The 20,550-nt window shown below is 41.2% G+C and overlaps 1 protein-coding gene across 1 annotated transcript in view; it reads right to left on the bottom strand.

Annotated features, from left to right (window-relative positions):
- LOC146493984 (uncharacterized) overlaps positions 1–13,890 on the bottom strand; it is a 139,015-nt gene extending 125,125 nt beyond the window's left edge. Inside the window, exons 1-5 of the mRNA XM_085146638.1 lie at positions 11,633–13,890; positions 11,142–11,174; positions 9,024–9,125; positions 8,490–8,583; positions 8,231–8,325 (exon numbers count right to left, since the gene is read on the bottom strand). Of these exons, the coding sequence (XP_085002764.1) occupies positions 8,231–8,325; positions 8,490–8,583; positions 9,024–9,125; positions 11,142–11,174; positions 11,633–11,666 (358 nt within the window). The 5' untranslated portion in view covers positions 11,667–13,890. The remainder of the gene's footprint in view (positions 1–8,230; positions 8,326–8,489; positions 8,584–9,023; positions 9,126–11,141; positions 11,175–11,632) is intronic.
- Positions 13,891–20,550: the final 6,660 nt, after the last annotated feature.

Below are 20,550 nucleotides of genomic sequence, written 5' to 3'. Positions count from 1 at the left end.
TCTCTGATGAAGGTGTACTCAGCTGTGCTGTGGTATGAGGCCAGATGTCCACCGAGTGTCTTACAGGAACTCTGAGGAGGAAGATGAGGTGCACAGAAGATGAAAAGGGTGAGAATGCATTTAAAATCAAAGATAAAGTGAGTTTGATGAAGGCAGCAAAGAGAGAGCTGATGAATAGAAGAGAAACGAGGAGGGATTGTTTGCTCTGAATTCTGAACATCACTGCATGAACATTACTGCACTGCATGTATCAGCATAAAGCTGTTAAAGGCTGTGACGCCGCAACAATAATCAGCTAAGAACAGAAGAACAAACGAGTCCTGTGTATTTACTCATGCACTTCAAACTGTGTGTGAATATTAATATAAAGCAAGTCTTCTTACACTGAATGATTCTCACAGCAGGAAGCTTTTTATATGTCCCATATATAACATGTACATATACAGCTGCTGTTATTTCTGATGTACCTCAGCATCAGTCCAGTTCTTCTGACTGCTTTCAAAGATGAAACAGCGACCTCCAAACCAAGTCCAACCAGGACGGCAGGAACCAGCTGCAAAATAATTGTAAAGGTAGAAGGTCGATAATCAGATTAATAATTCCTCAAAAGACAAAGAAAATACTCAGCCATGCTTCACTACTGAGTCTATTTGAATTTAAGCTGATCAGGTTCATTTGACATTATTCCTTCTACGATACGCGGTTACAGACTCAGCACTCTATGCCTTCATAACTATCTTGGATGACTTCAACTACATCACTTTGAATGCTATATTTCCACTTTCACACAGTATGTCGTCTGTTTTACCAGCTGAGAGAGAACTTGTTGTGAGGCAACAGGCAGATACGTTGTGAGCCCCACAGGACATTGAGTGTATCAGTGATTACATAACCGTCTGCACAGACTCCATTATCTCAGCTCGGACTATACATTGTTATTCGGATAACAAGCCGTGGGTGAAAGACAACATCACAGCTCTCCTCAACGATAAAAAGAGGGCCACAGAGAGGAGGTGAAAAGGGTTTCGGTTTTATTGAAGGGCAAGATCAGAGAGGCTATGGACAGTTGCAGGAGAAAGCTGGAGTGGGAACTCCAGCAGAACAACATGAGAAAGCTCTGGAGTGGCATGAAGATATGTCTTTGTAGGTTCTCAGTCACCCAGGTCACGGTAGTCTAAGGAGCTTGAAAAGTCCTGAAAAGCGTCACTGGACTCACACCATTCAAAAGCAGAGCTGAGAGCCAACAGGTTGAATTTGTTCTTCTACAGATTTGACACTGCAGGTAACGCTCAGCCCCCGACTGACTTAACTGTAGTCAGCCTACAGTCCAAAGCCACACCACTCTCTCTCCCTCTTTCTCCTCATTGCACCTTGGCATACTGTGAAAGTCCTGACACTCCTGCTCCACCTGTAACTTTTACCTAGGACCAGGTTCAGAGACAAATGAAAGACTCCACTAAAAAAGTCTGAAAGACCAGACAGGGTGAGTCTCGGTGTCCTCGAGGCCTGTGCACCAGTGCTGTGGAAGACGTCATCCCTCTTTCCTGTACCAAACACGCTCAGTCGTGTCTACGCCCATCTGGACCAACCGGTGAGCACTGTGAGGGTCATGTTTTTGACTATCCAGTGCATTCAACACCATCAGGCCGACCCTCCTGGGTGATAAACTGATAGTGATGCAGGTAGATGCCTCTGCGGTGTCCTGGATTGTTACCTGACAGGAAGACCACAATATGTGCGTCTTCAACACTTTGTGTCTGACAATGTGATCAGGAACACAGAGGCAACACAAGGGACCATCCTCAATTCAATTCAATTCAATTTTATTTATATAGCGCCAAATCACAACAAATGTCGCCTCAAGGCGCTTCATAGATACAGAGAAAAGCCCAACAATCATATGACCCCCTATGAGCAAGCACTTTGGCGACAGTGCGAAGGAAAAACTCCCTTTTAACAGGAAGAAACCTCCGGCAGAACCAGGCTCAGGGAGGGGCGGGGCCATCTGCTGCGACCGGTTGGGGTGAGAAAAGGAAGACAGGATAAAGACATGCTGTGGAAGAGAGACAGAGGTTAATAACAGATATGATTCAATACAGAGAGGTCTGTTAACACATAGTGAGTGAGAAAGGTGACTGGAAAGGAAAAACTCAATGCATCATGGGAATCCCACGGCAGCCTACATCTATTGCAGCATAACTAAGGGAGGATTCAGGGTCACCTGGTCCAGCCCTAACTATATGCTTTAGCAAAAAGGAAAGTTTTAAGCCTAATCTTAAAAGTAGAGATAGTGTCTGTCTCCTGAATCCAAACTGGAAGCTGGTTCCACAGAAGAGGGGCCTGAAAACTGAAGGCTCTGCCTCCCATTCTACTTTTAAATACTCTAGGAACAACAAGTAGGCCTGCAGAGCGAGAGCGAAGTGCTCTAATAGGGTGATATGGTACTACAAGGTCATTAAGATAAGATGGGGCCTGATTATTTAAGACCTTGTATGTGAGGAGCAGGATTTTGAATTCAATTCTGGATTTAACAGGAAGCCAATGAAGGGAAGCCAAAACAGGAGAAATATGCTCTCTCTTTCTAGTCCCTGTCAGTACTCTTGCTGCAGCATTTTGGATTAACTGAAGGCTTTTCAGTGAGTTTTTTGGACATCCTGATAATAATGAATTGCAGTAGTCCAGCCTGGAAGTAATAAATGCATGAACTAGTTTTTCAGCGTCACTCTGAGACAGGATATTTCTAATTTTAGAGATGTTGCGCAAATGGAAGAACGCAGTCTTACATATTTGTTTAATATGTGCGTTGAAGGACATATCCTGGTCAAAAATGACTCCAAGGTTCCTCACAGTGTTACTGGAGGCCAAGGTAATGCCATCCAGAGTAAGAATCTGGTTAGATACCATATTTCTAAGCTTTTCAGCGCCGAGTACAATGACCTCAGTTTTATCTGAGTTAAGAAGCAGAAAGTTAGTGACCATCCAAGTCTTTATGTCTTTAAGACATTCCTGCAGTTTAACTAATTGGTGTGTGTTATCTGGCTTCATGGACAGATAGAGCTGGGTGTCATCTGCATAGCAGTGAAAATGTATGCTATGTCTTCTAATGATGCTGCCTAGGGGAAGCATGTATAATGTAAACAGAATTGGTCCTAGCACTGAACCCTGTGGAACTCCATAATTAACCTCAGTGTGTGAAGAGGACTCTCCATTTACATGCACAAACTGGAGTCTATTAGATAGATATGATACAAACCACTGCAGTGCAATACCTGTAATACCTACAGCATGTTCTAATCGCTCTAATAGGATATTATGGTCGACAGTATCGAATGCTGCACTAAGGTCAAGAAGGACAAGCACAGAGATGAGTCCACTGTCAGAGGCCATAAGAAGATCATTTGTAACCTTCACTAAAGCTGTTTCTGTGCTGTGATGAACTCTGAAACCTGACTGAAACTCTTCAAATAAACCATTCCTCTGCAGATGATCTGTTAGCTGTTTGACAACTACTCTTTCAAGGATTTTCGATATGAAAGGAAGGTTGGAGATTGGCCTATAATTAGCTAAGACTGCTGGGTCTAGAGATGGCTTTTTGAGTAAAGGTTTAACTGCAGCCACCTTGAAGGCCTGTGGTACATAGCCGATTATTAGAGATAGGTTGATCATATATAAGATCGAAGAATTAATCAATGGCAGGACTTCTTTGAGCAGTTTTGTAGGAATGGGGTCTAAAAGACACGTTGATGGTTTGGAGGAAGTAATTATTGAAGTTAACTCAGAAAGATCGATTGGAGAAAAAGAGTCTAACTTAACATCAATGGTACTAAGAGTAGCTGTAGATAATATTACATCTGTGGGATGATTATTGGTAATTTTTTCTCTAATGATAAAAATTTTATTTGTGAAGAAGTTCATGAAGTCATCACTAGTTAACGTTAAAGGGATGGTTGGCTCAAAAGAGCTCTGACTCCTCTGATCCTCTCCCCTCTTCACTTTCTACACCACAGACTTCAGCCACTGCACAGAGACCTCCATCTTCAGAAGTTTGCTGATGACTCTGCAGCGGTTGGATGCATCAGTGAGAGTGATGAGATGGAGTACCAGGCTGTGGTCGACTCCTCTGTCACATGGTGCGAGCAGAATCATCTGCAGCTCAGTGTGACAAAAACCCTGATTGTGGACTTTAGGAGGACCAGGAAAGCTGCGACCTGTGTTTCAAACCAGGGGGTCAACGAGGACATGGTGAAGGACTATAAATACCTCAGAGTACACATTAAATAAACTAGACTGTGTACTCTACAGTAAGGCCAGAGATATCTGTATTTTCTGCGTCTTTTAGCATGTTTTGGACAATGCTCAGGATTTTCTATCAGTCTGTTGTGGCCAGTCCTATCCTCTATGCTCTTGCATGCTGGGACAACAGGTTGAGGTTCACAGATGCCAACAGACTAAATAAACTGATCTGCATGTAATGTAATGTTGTGGGGATGGAGCCGGACTCCCTTAAGGTGGTGTCTGAGATGTGGATGTTGTCCAAGATAAGGACGATGACGACACCTCCCACCCACTCCACGACATGCTGGCCAGTTAAAGAGCCAGCACGGAAGCCCACACGCAGAATAGGTGACAACAATACCAGGAACTCAGGAAACCGACTGGATGATGATGATGTTGAACAGCTGAAAACGTTAAACTGTGACTGTCACCAGTTAACATGGGCGTGTTTCATCAGCAGCAGGTGTTCAACAGCTGACGGACGTGAACATGTCACGGTCCCCGTGTCTACCCAGCCGGCCCTGGAAGGCTACATGTGTATTGTTTTCTCTCTCACTCTCTCCTCACCGCTCTGCCTGGGCGGAGCTCACTGTGGGCTCCCACCCCTTGGCCCACACACCTGTTCGCAATTAAGCTGCCATTATCTTCCCACCATTTATGGCCGGGACGCTGTGCTTCTGGTCGCTGGATGATTGTGCGAGACACGTTAGTGATTCTCTCAGCTCCTGTGAATTTGTGCTTGTTTTTCAGACTGTGAGTAATTTTCCTCTCCTGTGTGACAGTTTCCCTTCCCGGACCTGTGACTTCCCCACTTTATGGACGTGTGAGTTTCCCCTTGGACCCACGGATCCCCAGATTGTCCCCTTTCACAGGCACGTGCAGAGGGGGGGGGGGGAGGGGCTTGAGCACCCACCCCTTTCCTGATGGGTGCCCAAAGTGCCCTTTTGTTTGTAATGTTTGTGTGCGTGCGGAGACCTGTCTGTGCCCCTCAACAATAATGTTTAACCTATTAATCCCATTTTTACTAAATAAAAGGATCTGGCTTGCATCAGACCAGTTGTCTGTATGACTGCCGCAGTACGTACATCACATTTGCACACTATCAGTGCCAAACAGCCTGGTGGAGTGAGGAGCTGTAAAGAGAAGCAGATGCTTTGTTTCTAAACGTGTTTTAAGCTTGTTTCAAAAGATTCTGTACAGCAGCTTTAAATGTTTTCCAAAAGCACACAAACACTTATCAGTGTTTTCTCACACTTTTTACAGTGTGGACCACCTGATAAAATGTCAAGCTCTCCTAAGGACCACCATGAAAGCATGAAAGTCATAAATCTCACACACAAAATTAGTATTATTACATTAGTAAAATTAGCATCTGCAGTAAAGATTTTTCAGACATTGTATACATTCTACCACAGGCAACTGTAGAATGTTTTTTTTATTTTTTATATTATTAACTATTTTTATAGTTTTTATTAATATTTTGTACATTTGTACATTTCAAGGACTCTTCTGTGTTTGGAGTGTATTTTTTATGTATCTGTATTATATTAAACACACACATTAAAAGTGAATCTCTGTCCAAAAATGCAGTCAGTTTACTTTTTACTCACTATGAGCATCATTCATTATTCTCCTCCATTAATTAAGGTTAATGTATGTTTTTTTTTTATTCCAATCCATTCTTGTTTTGCAGCATTTAAATAACCTTTATCAGATTTGATGGTTTTGTTACGACTTTAAAAAAAGTGTTTTGCTTTTCTTTCACAAATGTGGGATTAAATTGTTAAAATGTTACAAAACAGTGATGTCATGTTTTGTGACCCAGGCACAGAGAGACTTGATGAATTTAAGAATCTTATGATTTAATAAAGAAATTTGCAGACTTGCACAGAGATGGTAAAATTATGATGACTGATAACAGAGACGAAGACAACAGACGACGAGGACGGGGAGGAACAGGTTTAAATGCACCAAGGAGACGGTCAGAGAGAACTCGGGACAACTGGAGACATTTAAGGATGCAGGGACTGACAGAGACGGGGAAGACGTCCTTGTTGCCACCTCACAACAGTGATATAGTATGATGCGATGCCATATTAGATTCTTGATGAATGTGTGTTGTTGTTATTCAGCCTGGTGCCCCTTTTTAACTTTCAGCACGCGGCCCTTTAAACGTCTCTGCACGGCCCTGCCTTTCACTGGTGTTGTAAATAAACTCTGTGTTTAGAAACGTCAACCTGCTCTGCACTTCGGTCCTTGCAATCGAACGTGACAGAACAGGTGTATGCAGGTGAACTCAAGAGTCGGTCGGGCTGGTTGGTGGTGGCATGGAGAAAATATCAGCTCACATTTATGTTACACAAACACAGAAGTTGGAGACGAGGAGAGAGGTTTTTGTTTTTGTCTTTTTTTCTTGTAATTAAAATAATTTTATTGCAGATAATTATGATCCGTATAGTCTATGAATTTGCACGAGCTGCAGATAAAGACTTTTTTAATCTTATTCAACTTTCAGACCCACTGGCAAACATCTGGAACACAGAGAGTGGAACATGTAAACAAATCTAACCAGTTAAAGTAAAAACCAGTAAACCTGAAACTCCCCATTAAACTGACAGCATCGTCGCCACTGCTGCTGTTATCAGTGTTTTGTTCAAACCCTGATGCCGCGTGAGCTTAATGTCGTCACACGTTTTATTCAAACGCTGCTCCCAGTGAGGTTTCTGCTGCGGGCCTGTTTTTAGTGGCAAATCTGGGAGAAACAGTTGCATTTCTATCGTGATGACAGAGCTGAGCATTAAAACACAAAACATGTGTCAGGAATTTTTTTATAATTGAGTTATTCACTCGATGAGTAATATTGTGGCGAGTACAAGCTCGTCCAGATGAACAGAATCAACTTTTTGATGTTTTCTTCATCTTTGTTATTGTCATTTTCTGTTTTTCATCTAATCTTTTTCTTTCTGTCTCCACATTATAATGTTTCTGTCCTTCTTGATTTTCTGTTCGATCTATGCAAAAGCACCTTTTGTTCGTTCAAATGACTTTGTAAACACTTTTTGAATTCTGTTTTTAAATGTCAGCTGATTTTAATTTTAAATGTCACTTTGATTGGTTTTATTTTTATTTTATTATTATTTTATAATATTTGTATTTATTTGATGATTAAATCACATTTTTGTTATTAAGTATTGTGATAATGATGTGCGCGTTCACTCAGGATCTAAAACAAACTGACCAAATCTTCGTGACTGATGATTTTTCTGATGATTCTTTTCAGCACAGAAAGCTTCATGATGAATAATTTTCATTTTCATTCACTTCAAAAACAAGTCTGAATGTACCGACCCTAAAAGATTATCTTTAGAAGTTTATTATTTGAGTTACTTACCCTGACAAGTGTAAAACACCTCCAGGTACTTATAAGTGCCACCACACGGGTCTACTAGGTTCCTTGCTTCAACATCACAGCTGTTTTCCCATTACAGCTGTGAACGCAGGTCAAGGTGAATCAGCAAAAATTCACTGCGTCATCTGAGAGAAGATGGAGAGCTGAAGAATCAGAGTCAGCATCTGTACCTGTCAGTTACATAGTTCCTGTTTTGTGACCAGGAGCACTGAACATTTTGGAGCTGACCGACAGGACGTCCACGAGAGCACGTGGTTTTGTCACGGCGACCATAATTAGCCCAGGAGACGACTATAACCTGTCCTTCATCTGAGGAAGAGTTCATAGAGTCAAACTGTAACCATGGTGATATTTTTATTACGTGAATACTCAAACGTACAAAGAAAGAGAAGTTGTGTTCTCACCACACTGAAGGTTCTGACTCAGATCCTTCACATGTTACACTGCGGCCTGAAACAGACACAGATCCATCAGAAAACTGTAATCATTCATGCACAGATTGGGTTCATTAGTCATTTCTAATCACAGGTTTAACAGAGTCCTTACGTGGGAAGCAGTCGTAGGTGGTCTCCAGGTATTTGCAGACTCCAGGATCATAAGTAATGTTTGACTTTATGTCACACTCTGTTTTTCCATCACAGCTGCAGGGAGACAGAAACAGCTGGTTTTCAGCTCAAAGATATGAAACAAGTTACTTTCAGGTGATCATTTACTTCCTGTTAGTTTGAGTAAAGCTGTTCAACAGGTTTTAGTTTGTTTCTTCTTTTGAATCAAAGGCTCACTTCTACCATCCCACAGTGCTCACCTGTTCCTCACGTTGTTCTCAGTGTCACTGTCAGAGCAGATTACTTCACCTCTACATTTGTACACAGCTGACGTCACAACGATCATTCCACCCACTGTTATACAGACACAGTATGAGAGAAAAGGAACAACTCAACACAACATGCAATAATCCAGGTTTAAGGCTTCAGTTTCAGACTCAGATGCTGCAGATCCATAAATAATGAGGATTGTACCTCTGTACACCACCACAGTGGAGATTACATTAACTCTGATTGAGGAGAAAACTTTAAGTCTGTGTTTTTGTTTCTAATCTACATCAAATGTTTCTGAATTTTTATACACAGTCCAACATCCTCAGAGCTTTTGTTAAAGAATAAATGCACTGTTGGTTTGTTGATCAGGAAAATACCATTTAAACTGAAAATAAGCAACTGTGCATAAAAAGGCTGTAAACTATAAACAGTTAATCCAATACTTGTTAAGTTTGTTGAATTTAGCCTGAGAGTCTGAATTTGATCTGCAGTGAATTCTTGGACACTATTTTCCATCTTACCACAGCTCAGGCGATGAGCACTGAGGCCGTTAGAGGTGACCACTCTCCCTGTGGATATGGCGGTCACCTCGGAAGGAAAGGAAACTTGAGCTCTGATAAAGCCTGAAATAAAAAATAAATGTATAATAATGTAAATGTATAATGTAAAATAAATGCTGGGCTTAAACCCGGGTCATCTTTTCAGAAGCCCGGGGTGTTTTGGAGAGTAATTTGTTTCATAGTTAGAGGCCCGACTGACATCTGTATAAAACAAAAACTACACACAATAATCGAAGCACATAGTGCACAGTCGTAAATTCCCCCTAATTTTGGTATCAATCAATCAATCAATCAATCAATCAATCAATCAAGGCTTTATTCGCCACATGCAGGTGTCCCTGCAGTGAAATTTGAGCAGGTACCAAAGCAAATCATTGGTACTGTACAAATAATGTAAATATGACAGTTTATCACAAAAGATTGATCTCAAACTGATCACTTGACCCATATTGACTCTATCCAATCCTTTAAATCCAGATTGGAAAGCATATCTATTTGATTTGGCTTTCCTGACCAGTTAATACCCTTTTAAATTTTTAACTTTTAAATCTTTTATTAAATTTTATTAAATTTATGATTTTATTATTAATTTCACTGCTGTTTTTGTCTTCTTAGTGGATTTTGTATTTATCTAACTCTTCTGGTCTGTTAGTGCCTGATTTGTACCCTGTTATTGACTTATGTTGACTCTCCATATTACTGTGAAGCACTTTGGTGTGCTTTGGTTTTTAAATGTGCTATATAAATAAAACTGTATTATATTACGTTACTTGTTCTTCGAGTGAATCAACAAATGGCGAAATGAAAAGCCGAACAACAACAACGCTGTTTCTTTAGAGAGTCTCAGCTTACATGTGTGTTTATTTCATATTTGTGAGAACGCCTCACAGGCATCCACACATTTCTGCTAAATCATAGTAATTCTGCTCGATGATAGAATTTCTGCTATGTTTGACTATTTTTGCTAGATTACAGTATTTCTGCTAAGTCAAAGTATTTCATGTAAATCATAGCATCTCCACCAAGTCACAGTGTTTCTGCTAAATCATTGTATTTCTGCAAATTCATAGTATTTGACACTGCAAAGTATTTCTGGACGACGACGAGGGGTGCATTTCCTTCTGAGGTTGGAACCCCCCCTCCAGACCTGCTCCTTAAAGAAGTGGAGTGCCCCCCCCCTCCAGTTTGCAATCCAGAGCCTCTGTCCCTGATTTCCTCACACATGTCAACAAGGAGCCCCACAACATCCAGAACCCACCCCACCCGCCCCAGCAGCCACCAGACAGGTTTCATTTCATTTTCACTGGAAACAGAAATAAGATTTTAAAAAGGTGTGTGTGAAGGATAGAGTATAGATTTTAGATCACACAAATACAATATTTAGTAGTTACAGACAGAAGAAGAAGAGGTGAGCTCTAATAATGAGAAAGTTAACAGAAAGGCTCTGTTAAGATATATATTCTAAAACACTTCTTCAGTAGAGAATCAGAGAGGAGAAACACACCAGAATTTCCTGCTAGCAAGGGCATCTCTCAGAACTCACACCCCAAGAGTGAGTCTCAGAGAGTGGCCCTGAGGACTTGCCCTGGTCCTTTATTTATACACTTCAGTGGGTGCTTGTGTGGTGTGTGTGTGTGTGTGTGTGTGTGTGTGTGTGTGTGTGTGTGTGTGTGTGTGTGTGTGTGTGTGTGTGTGTGGTGTGTGTGTGTGTGTGTTGGTCAGAGTGTGACCCTATAAATGACTTCCCTAAACCTGCTGTTCTGGAAGTCCAGCAGTTCATCTAAACAAAAGCACTTAGACTAAAACAGATATAACTACGTTAATCCTACCGTAAAACAATAAAACAAGGTAGGAACTTTCCCATGCTCCTAGGATGGGGGTGAAAGCCAGAACACCCTGGAATGTTACAGACTTCCTAGGATGAGACCAACTACATACTTCTAAACACAAATGATTACATGCAGTATTCTACCATATACAAACTTATATCATTAAAAGATTATACTGACTACTAAGTACAATTTTCCATTGACAGGCTCTTTGTGACCAAAATATAAGAAGCAGTAAAACAGCATTTACCTGAAGTGATGAGTGAACAGGTTGCTGCCAGCACTGAAAGAGACAGAAAGAAAGCTCAGTGTCAGACTGTGTGTTTGATATCAAGTTTAATTCACCTCAAAACATGAAACAGAAATGAAAACCAAACAGGAGAAAGCTGCTGCTTTCATTCACACCTGGATTCTTTGAAAACTCTTTCTAAACAGCAGATTTCAATGACACATTTATTCTCTTCATGTTTCCAACTTTTGTCAATAAACTTATTTGTGTTGACAGTTTGAACTCTTCAAAGTAAATGATCAGCCATGAATTCCTCTCAGGACTCTGTGAAGCCTAACTGTCCTGCTGAGGTGATGCAAACATGTATTTAGGATGTTAGATTAACTGATCCAATAAAGCAGAAAGAAAAGCATGTCACAGTACAGCACAGTGGAAAGCTAGAACAGGATTAGACTGAACATGTGCAGCTGATTTCATGTAGAAATAAAGGATTATCAGTGTGTTGTACTCACACAGTGTGCTGCTGAGTCCGGAGCAGAGCATCATGTTAGGAGATCTGGATTACAGTGAAGAGCTGATGGAGGATCAAACACAGAGCTGCTGGATTTACTCTGTTTCAGTAACACCTGTGATGTATATGCAAAGCACAGCCAATGGAAAAGCAGAGTATCCTCCTTCTCACGTGCAGGATGTTGGATGTTTGGAATGGAAAAAGTATGAGAAAAAGAAAAAAACAGGATGTGGATGTTAAATAAAAACAGGGTGCAGCAGGAACACAGCAGGAATATATTTGTATGGAAAATATTCATATTTACATGGAACATCTCCACATGTCTCTCTGGTCAGAGACCACAAACGAGACAGTGTTTGTGATGCTGAGTCAACAGTATTATATTGTAAGTGTTTAAAGAGAGGTTTCCATTGACTGTGACTGTGTGAAGAGCTGTTGAAAACGTTCCTGAAAAACACAACATGCCATCGTATGGCAGCTGCACCATTGTACTAAGGGTTTGGAGCACAGAGAGAACAGGGCCTTCATAAACACCCAAATCATCATCCAGGAAACCTGAAGCTGAAAACGCCGTTACACCTGTGTTTCAGTGAGTTGTTGAAAAAGGCCATGCCAACTCTAAAAAAGAAAGGACTCCGTACAACCGTTGAATATTTGGCTAATAATGCTCCAAAGTCTGAAAAGTGAATTCTGAAAAACACACACAAAAAAAAACTTCATGAGGAAAAATTTAAAAGTAGAATGGGAGGCAGAGCCTTCAGTTTTCAGGCCCCTCTTCTGTGGAACCAGCTTCCAGTTTGGATTCAGGAGACAGACACTATCTCTACTTTCAAGATTAGGCTTCAAACTTTCCTTTTTGCTAAAGCATCTAGTTAGGACCAAACACTCCACTCCACGGTTGCCCCATTGGTGGTCCTCCTTGGGTCCTCGTACTCTGGGGCCTGGATCTCCTCTATACCTGCTCCATACCTGCTTCATACCCTGAGGGACGGGGCTATGGCTCCCCACACTCCCTAGCAGATCGAGAAACCTTTGGAATACAAACATTGGAGCCCTGTTTGTCATTCTGGCTAAAGACTCAAGTTTGTTCTTATTTTCTTAAAAATCAGTGATGAATAGTAAAATGTTCTAGCTTTACTGAGAGCTTTTTTTAATAGAGTCACTTGGAGTGATTATTTTTCCAGGCTAAATGATGATCATCTAAATTAGTAAGATGCCATTTCCTTTCACCATTAAAACCCAGAATCCAGGATGTCAGGCTTGAACTGAAGACTCATCTTCTATTGTTGGAAACTCACATGTTAAGGATGACAATCACATAACAGGGAAGGAGTAAAGCAAACCGCATACGAGGACTCTCTGAGACCACACAGATGAGAGAACAGTATTGAGGGACAACACGAAATTAAGAAATGAAATGAAATTAGGCAATGTGTGTTGCAACCGTGTCCTGCGCTGCTCAGCCTGAAGCAGAGCAGCATGTTAGAACATCTGGATTCCAGTGAGGAGGACTCTATTTACACTGTTTGGATTAAAGCTGTAATTTATTCGAAAAACATGTAAAACACAACAATGACAACATTTTCCTTTGCAGACCAAACATAGAGTTAACAGCACTAAATGAAAGGTTACATAAACTTGGCTCTGCTCACCTTAACATGATGTATGAAGAACAAAGGAGCAGAGCCTTACAGGAAACCAGAATATTTCAGCAGAAATGAAATCAGGGGACACGCTGGCCATGATGTGCCCACATCCCCCTTCACCAAACACACCCACGGTTGGATCACGTGACCCTGAATCCTCCCTTAGATAAGCTGCAATAGGGATTGCTTATCAAAGGGAGGATGATGCTGCACTGAGTGTTTCTTCTTCACTCACTATGTGTTTGTACACATCTCTTTATTAGGTATTATTAATCTCTGTCTCTCTTCCACAGCATGTCTTTATCCTGTCTTCCTTCTCTCACCCCAACCAATCACAGCAGATGGCCCCGCCCCTCCCTGAGCCTGGTTCTGCTGGAGGTTTCTTCCTGTTAAAAGGGAGTTTTTCCTTCCCACTGTCACCAATGTGCTTGCTCATAGGGGGTCATATGATTGTTGGGATTTTCTCTTTTTACCATAGGATCTACTTTACAATATAAATTGCCTTGAGATGACTGCTGTTGTGATTTGGCGCTGTATAAATAAAATGTATTCAAAGTCAACTGAATTGAAAGCTGAAGGCTCTGCTTCCCATTGTATGGAGCAATCACATGTAAACCAGCAGTCTGAGAGCGAAGTGCTCTATTTGTCATACGTAAGGTCATTAGGATCAGATGGGGCCTGATTATTCAGGACCCACAAAGTCACTTGGAGGGATTATTTTTCCTGGTTAAATGATGATCTTCTAAATTAGTGAGATGCCATTTCCTGTGCAGCTTTTTCCAAGACTCCTTTTAGTTGTTGTGCAATGTTTGAATAAATCCTGTGATCTATATGCAAACCCATTGCCAGTTGACGGTAATAGACAGGGTGCGGCAGGAGCTGGGAACACATTTGTATGGAAAATATTCTGATTTGCATTGAAAATCTTTGTTCTAACTCACAAAGGTCAAAGTGTTTCGGTCCTTGGGTGGAAAGCTGTGATGAAATCAGCTCGTTGGAAAAACATCAGTAACCAAAGCTGAGTTCCAAGAAAAATTTGAAGTGTTTAGAAAAAGTCATCCGTCATCAGCTGTGACTGTTTTGAATAGTTTTAATCAAACCTGTGATCTCATATGCAAAACACATAAAATTTGAAAAGCAGAATATCTTTCTTATATGGTGCAACTAAAACTACTATAAATGAATGGTTACGTAAACGTGGCTCAGCTGATCTTGACATGATGCAAATTACTGCAAGAACAAAGCAGCGCCACAGGAAACCAGAATATTTAATAAGAAATAAAATTAGGAAACACACTCACCATGAGCTGCCTGGACCCATCCCATTCCTCAACATACCCCTGGTTTAATGAAGCAGTCACCTTTTTAGTGATAGATCTGTGAAGGTTCTCAGTCATCCAGGTCATTGTAGTCAAAGGAGCTTGCAAAGAAAAGCGTCTGGACTTCTTTAAGTTGCTTGAAGACGTTTCACCTTCATCCGAGAAGCTTCTTCAGTTCTAAGGTCAAATGGTGGAGAGTCCCAGATATAAACCTAGTGGGAGTTTCCCCCCACAGAGTGACAAAAGGACCCCCTGATGATCCTCTAATCGGGACTCTCCACCATTTGACCTTAGAACTGAAGAAGCTTCTCGGATGAAGGTGAAACGTCTTCAAGCAACTTAAAGAAGTCCAGACGCTTTTCTTTGCAAGCTCCTTTGACTTTTAGTGATAGAGTTCACATTTTTCAATGATCAAACAATAAGAACAACAAACACGTTGAAAAGATGAATAGTCATAGACAGGGTCAAGCTGGGAAAAGATTTGTATGGAAAATATTCTGATTTGCATAGAAAATCTCCTCATGTCTCACTGGTTAGAGACCACAGAGGAGACAGTGTTTGGGACTGTGGCTCAAAATGTGGAATGAAATGTATTCACGGGGATCAGTAACTAAAGCTCAGTTTCAAACGACACTGGAAGAGTTTAGAAAGAGGTTTCCATCAAACTGAACTGTGTGAAAGACTGTTGAAGTGATTTTTGAGAAACACAACATGCCACTGTACAGCAGCTACACCATCATGCAAATGATTTTACCCACACACAGGGCAGGGCCTGTCATAAACACCCAAATCATCATACAGGAAACCTGAAGCTGAAAAAGGCTTTACACCATTGTTTGAGTGTTTTGTGACAAAGGTGGCTGTAGCTCAGGTGGTAGAGCAGGTCACCTGATGCTAACCCTCATGCTAAGATGCTAACTGCTCTGTGACGTGGACAAATGATGGACAGAGCATAAAAAAGTGCTTGTGTGAGTGACGCAAGTTGTATAAAGTGCGACATTTGAAAGGAGCCACATTTGTGCAGTGGCGGTCCTAGCCTGTTAGGCGCCCTGGGTGAACACCCCCTCTGGCGCCCCCCCCCCACACACACACACACACACACATACATATGAAGAGGGAGAGAGTATGCATAGTATGCAAACGGCTACTAAACAGACATCATACTTCGTCATACAATGAGAACAGGACAAATCAACAATTGACACTGACTAATTAATATTATATTATTGTATATATTGTTTGGAGTTTAGTCTGTTACTGTTGCTATTTTTACCATTTCTTTTTGGAGCAACTGTAACCCACATAATTTCCTTAGGGATTAATAAAGTATTCTGATTCTGATTGTTTCAGGATGACCTGCCATTATCCAATGACACATCTGCTTAACTGCATCTTTTGCTCGTTCCTCCTTGTAGGAGCCATAATTAAATGTATTGAATTTTAAGGATCACTGGGTTTTCATTTGTTTGGTTGCTATGGTGATGTGTAACGGGAGTCACGTGGGTGCTAGCGGCGACATTAAGAGGGCGTTGTCAGTCTGTCTTTCACTGGTTTGATTTTGACAGAGAGGAGGGCTGGGTAGCGTAGTTTTTGTTGTTGTCAGCACAACGAGTTTCCCCTTGTTGCGTTAGAGCCTGTGATGTTTTATTGCTCTGTAAACTTTTCAAGCACTTTAATAAACAAGCAAGCAATTCCACCTCTCGCATTATTGCGTAAAGTTGACAGCACGTCAGGCAAATAGGCAGGCTCCATCCCCTGCCTCTAGCGACTGTGGAAGTCGCTACACTCCTCCTCTTCTTTTCTCTGTTTTTAAACTTTAAAAACGGGGTGTGTGTGAGACTTTAAATCAACAAAATATAAATTATAAATTTTAAATTGTTATTGATCCCTTTACCCCGAGTCCTAAAGTGTATTTTTTTTTTTACTCTTAAATATTTATTGTTTGTTTACTTGCACTGCTGTAACTGGAGCCTCGTCGTCTCGTCTCTCTCTATACTGGACTGTATGTAGCAGAGATGACAATAAAGTTTACTTTGACTTCAGCAGCGAGCATGCGCACCGAGGGCTCTCGCTCACTTTTCACATATAGAATTTCGAAAAAACATCGGTGCAAATTATAAGTCTGTATCATGATGTCTGGTGTTTTCGTGTTTGTTTTTATATTGTTTTTATTTTGTTTTATTTTGTGAGTTGGTTATTAGATGCTGCTCCAGCCACCAGTGATCCCTCGCCGCCCCGCCCTCTCCTCCCTGTGCCGCAAGCAGCAGGCGCACCTCGCAAACAGAGGGCGCCCTTACTCCCAGCAAATGGGCGATAGAAAACCGATCAGTGCCTCTGCCATTCCCAATATACACTCGCATGATGTCGGGGCAGCATGAGTACGAGCAATTTTTTTTTACCAATGCCCGTGATGCCGCCCCCCACCACGATGCCGCCCCGGGCAACCGCCCGTGTCGCCCGTATCTAAAACCGCTACTGCATTTGTGGAATGTGATGTTGTGGACCTAAAATGGTGACATCATATGAAGGCAGGTTTAACCAATAAAATAAAGCACAACTCAAATTTAGTATGGAAAATGTGAAACTAAGGCCAGGAGGCATGTATACTATTAGCTGAGATACAGGCAAGGAATACGGACACTCCTGGGTCTTTTTAGTTCAATGGTAGTTATCTGACTAGGTCAAAGGGGAAGACAGCACTTATAAATACACAGAAGGGTAATGGGCAGATAGGATACACCTGGAAAACACAGCTGAACAGAATTATAGAAGATGAGAAAGAAAACTACAGACAAATATAAGGCATGTGCCTCGTATGTCTACTGGGCAGTGACCACTTGTAATTGTTTTTAGACTGTGAGGACAAGCTTTGTTGGTACCATTTTACAATAATTCAATTCAATTCAACTTTATTTATATAGCGCCAAATCACAACAACAGTCACCTCAAGGTGCTTTATATTGTACAGTAGATCCTACAATAATAGATACAGAGAAAAACCCAACAATCATATGACCCCCTATGAACAAGCACTTTGGCGACAGTGGGAAGGAAAAACTCCCTTTTAACAGGAAGAAACCTCCAAAAAATGTATTTCAGTGTTTGCTATTATCTACACACACACACACACTCACACACACACACGCACAATAGCAGCCCCTCTCGCTCAGTTTTTGCATTTGCGCTCGCTCGCAATGTGTTGCTCGCGCTCTCAACATTTCTGCCCGTGCGCGCTCAACTCTTTCTCTACACCGTTATATTTGTGCCACAAAACCAGCCAATCACAGACTTGGAGACAAAAAAGTCTGATTGGCTGTTTTGGTCTCCAATTAGCTCGAAATGACAAAATGCAATATCCCAGAATCCATTTCGTCCAAAACTCAAACGAGGCAGTGGCGGAGGAACACAGAGTTGTGGAGTTTGAAATATTACTCTTTCTGGGTCACAAAATAAACTTTGAAGATATTTTCATGCGAGGATGTTTCTGTGTAAACTTCAAATATCTGCTCGATTCATCAAGACATCACATATTTGCATAAGTGCTCTAACGTTTTCGGAGATGCCTGTGCTTGTGTGTTCATGTGTTCAGGCCCCCATTTCCGGAAATGTAAAAATAAAGATAATTTTTTGAGCTCGACCACTCTGAGTCCAGTCTTTCTCTTTTCCACAATACAGGGGCCAATGGAATCAAACACAGTGAAAGGTGAAGATGGAAGGACATCAAGGGGGCTTGAAGTCTGTTTTATATGACAAAGCAGGACTCTGATGTCTTGTAATGTAACAGGAGTAAAAGAGGACCGAGTATCAGAGGAGAGCAAATTGAAGGTTTGATATTGAGAAGATGATGGAGAGATATTAGACCTGATGGCAGTGACCTTATTTCTGAAATAGTTCATAAACTCATTGCATTTAGACGTTGAGTGAACTGGTGCACAAGGAGCATCAGGAGAAGCATTACTCTCGATTGTTTTAAACAACAGAAAAATACTCTGTTCTGGCATTTTCCACATGTCATTTAGTAAGAGGATAGATTCTTTAAGGTGTAACCTATAAACCTCAAGCTTGGAAGCTGTCGGGTGAGAAGGGGGTGTTTTACTTTTATTTTAGCATCAGCATCAATATTATATCAGAATCATTTAACAAGCATTGCATTAAACATTGATTGAAGCTATTGATATTACATTAACATTTGTATTACAGTGATTGCTATAACCTGGTGTTAATCTTCTACTTACAGGTGTCAGAATAATCATATTATCTCTCATTGCAGGTGTAAACATGATCACCTTATACACATTGCAGTTTGTTGCTCATTATAGAGTTGTGCCCGAGTTAATAAAGGTCAAAAACTTCAGTCGGCGTTATGACTGGCTGATCCATGGTGTGGGATGACTTTGGGCCCAGGAGGTTGCACGCGCTTACATAACACTGATATCATGTGATTCTTTGTGATTTTTTATCTAGTTATATCTTTTCATTAAATTTTTAAGTAGTGGTAGTTAATTAAACCAACATTCATTTAATATTGCATGCCTGATTCAGCGTATTATACACAGGTCAACTTGATAATTTGCAAAAACCTTGCAGCTGTAATGTTGTGTCTCCATAAGGGACAGTTGGCTCTAAGGAGATGAGTGGGAGCCAGTGTCTGTCCTCGAGACGAAGAGAATGTTCCTTTGCTGTGTCTAAAGTTGTCAATATTGACTGTATTGTACCACCTGTACGCATGAGGGGGCGTTCTAATACCCTGATTTTCATAAAACAATGGTTGTGTGGTGTCTGAAGCGAGATTTGATGCTGTCTGCTGTATGGTGTCCATCTCCCACGCGTGTGTTCATTAAATCATCGTTTGACTTGACCCGGCCGGACCAGTGTGGTTATTTTTGGTTTTCCTCCTGTATCCATCCTCAATATTTGAATCCGTAACAGTTTTGGGGGCTCGTCCTGTGGTATTGGGGAGGAAGTTTTGGAGGTTTGGACGGTCCGAGGTGGTCGAACGGGCAGGCACGAGCCAGTGGTCTGACGTGAGTGGGGAAGCCGGCACATCTAAAGGTGAGGCACAACCTGTTGAATGTAAATCCAAACTGTGCCAAATTGGACTGTATAAATTAAAAGTCTACTCACTGAGATTACTGGTGAAGGCCTGTTTTGATTTTGATGAAAAATCTCATGAGTGTTGAAACTTGAAGTAAGCTTATAAGTTATAATACTGGGTTTGAGTCCCAAGATAAAGGAAAATAATACTGGGTTCGAGTCCCAAGAGAAAGGAAAATAATACTGGGTTCGAGTCCCAGGTAGTTTGATAGGGAATTGGTCATTTTGTGAGTTAGTCTCCATTGGTCTAAGGATTGCATCTGTGTTGGCCATGTTACGAGTTAGAGGCTCCATTGTCCATAACGTTGCATCTGCGTCAGTCATACTCTTGTTTTAGAGGGTTGACGGCAGTTTAAAAGTATTATAAATTATCTAAGAACGGCAATAGCTAAGAGGCGCATAGCCCGGAGGTTACACTCCCTCCTGGCCGCGGACGCGCGACCTTGACCTGTCGGCGAACAGGGTTAGTTCAGTTTGGCTTGACTGTGGGGTACAGGGCATCCTGGAATAAGCTAGGAGTTAGAGTCTCCTTACCATGTTGAACGGTATCTGCACATTTTTGGACACTCTAAATTGAGTTAGGGATTTTAGAGATGAGGCCAGATACAGTTAGAGTCTGATACTGGTTAATTGAGTACAAAAAAGTTGGACTTTCTTCGGTTGGACCCGTTATCTTAAATTTGTCAAAATTGTTAGGCGCTAAAACTTTCAGGCCTGAGAGTGATTGTAAATATAAGACGTCTTTGTAAAATAAGATAGAATAATAATATTAATTAGTTAATGTTGTTCATGAGACTAAAGTCATCTCACTATGGTAATGTAAATATAATATGGCCAATATTATAGTATTGTCAGATTAT

The sequence above is a fragment of the Neolamprologus multifasciatus genome, chromosome 20 (genome assembly GCF_963576455.1).
Source record: "Neolamprologus multifasciatus chromosome 20, fNeoMul1.2, whole genome shotgun sequence".
Lineage (NCBI taxonomy): Eukaryota > Metazoa > Chordata > Actinopteri > Cichliformes > Cichlidae > Neolamprologus > Neolamprologus multifasciatus.
The sequence above is the reverse complement of the archived record's forward strand: the minus strand, read 5'-3'. Positions and strand labels throughout refer to the sequence as shown.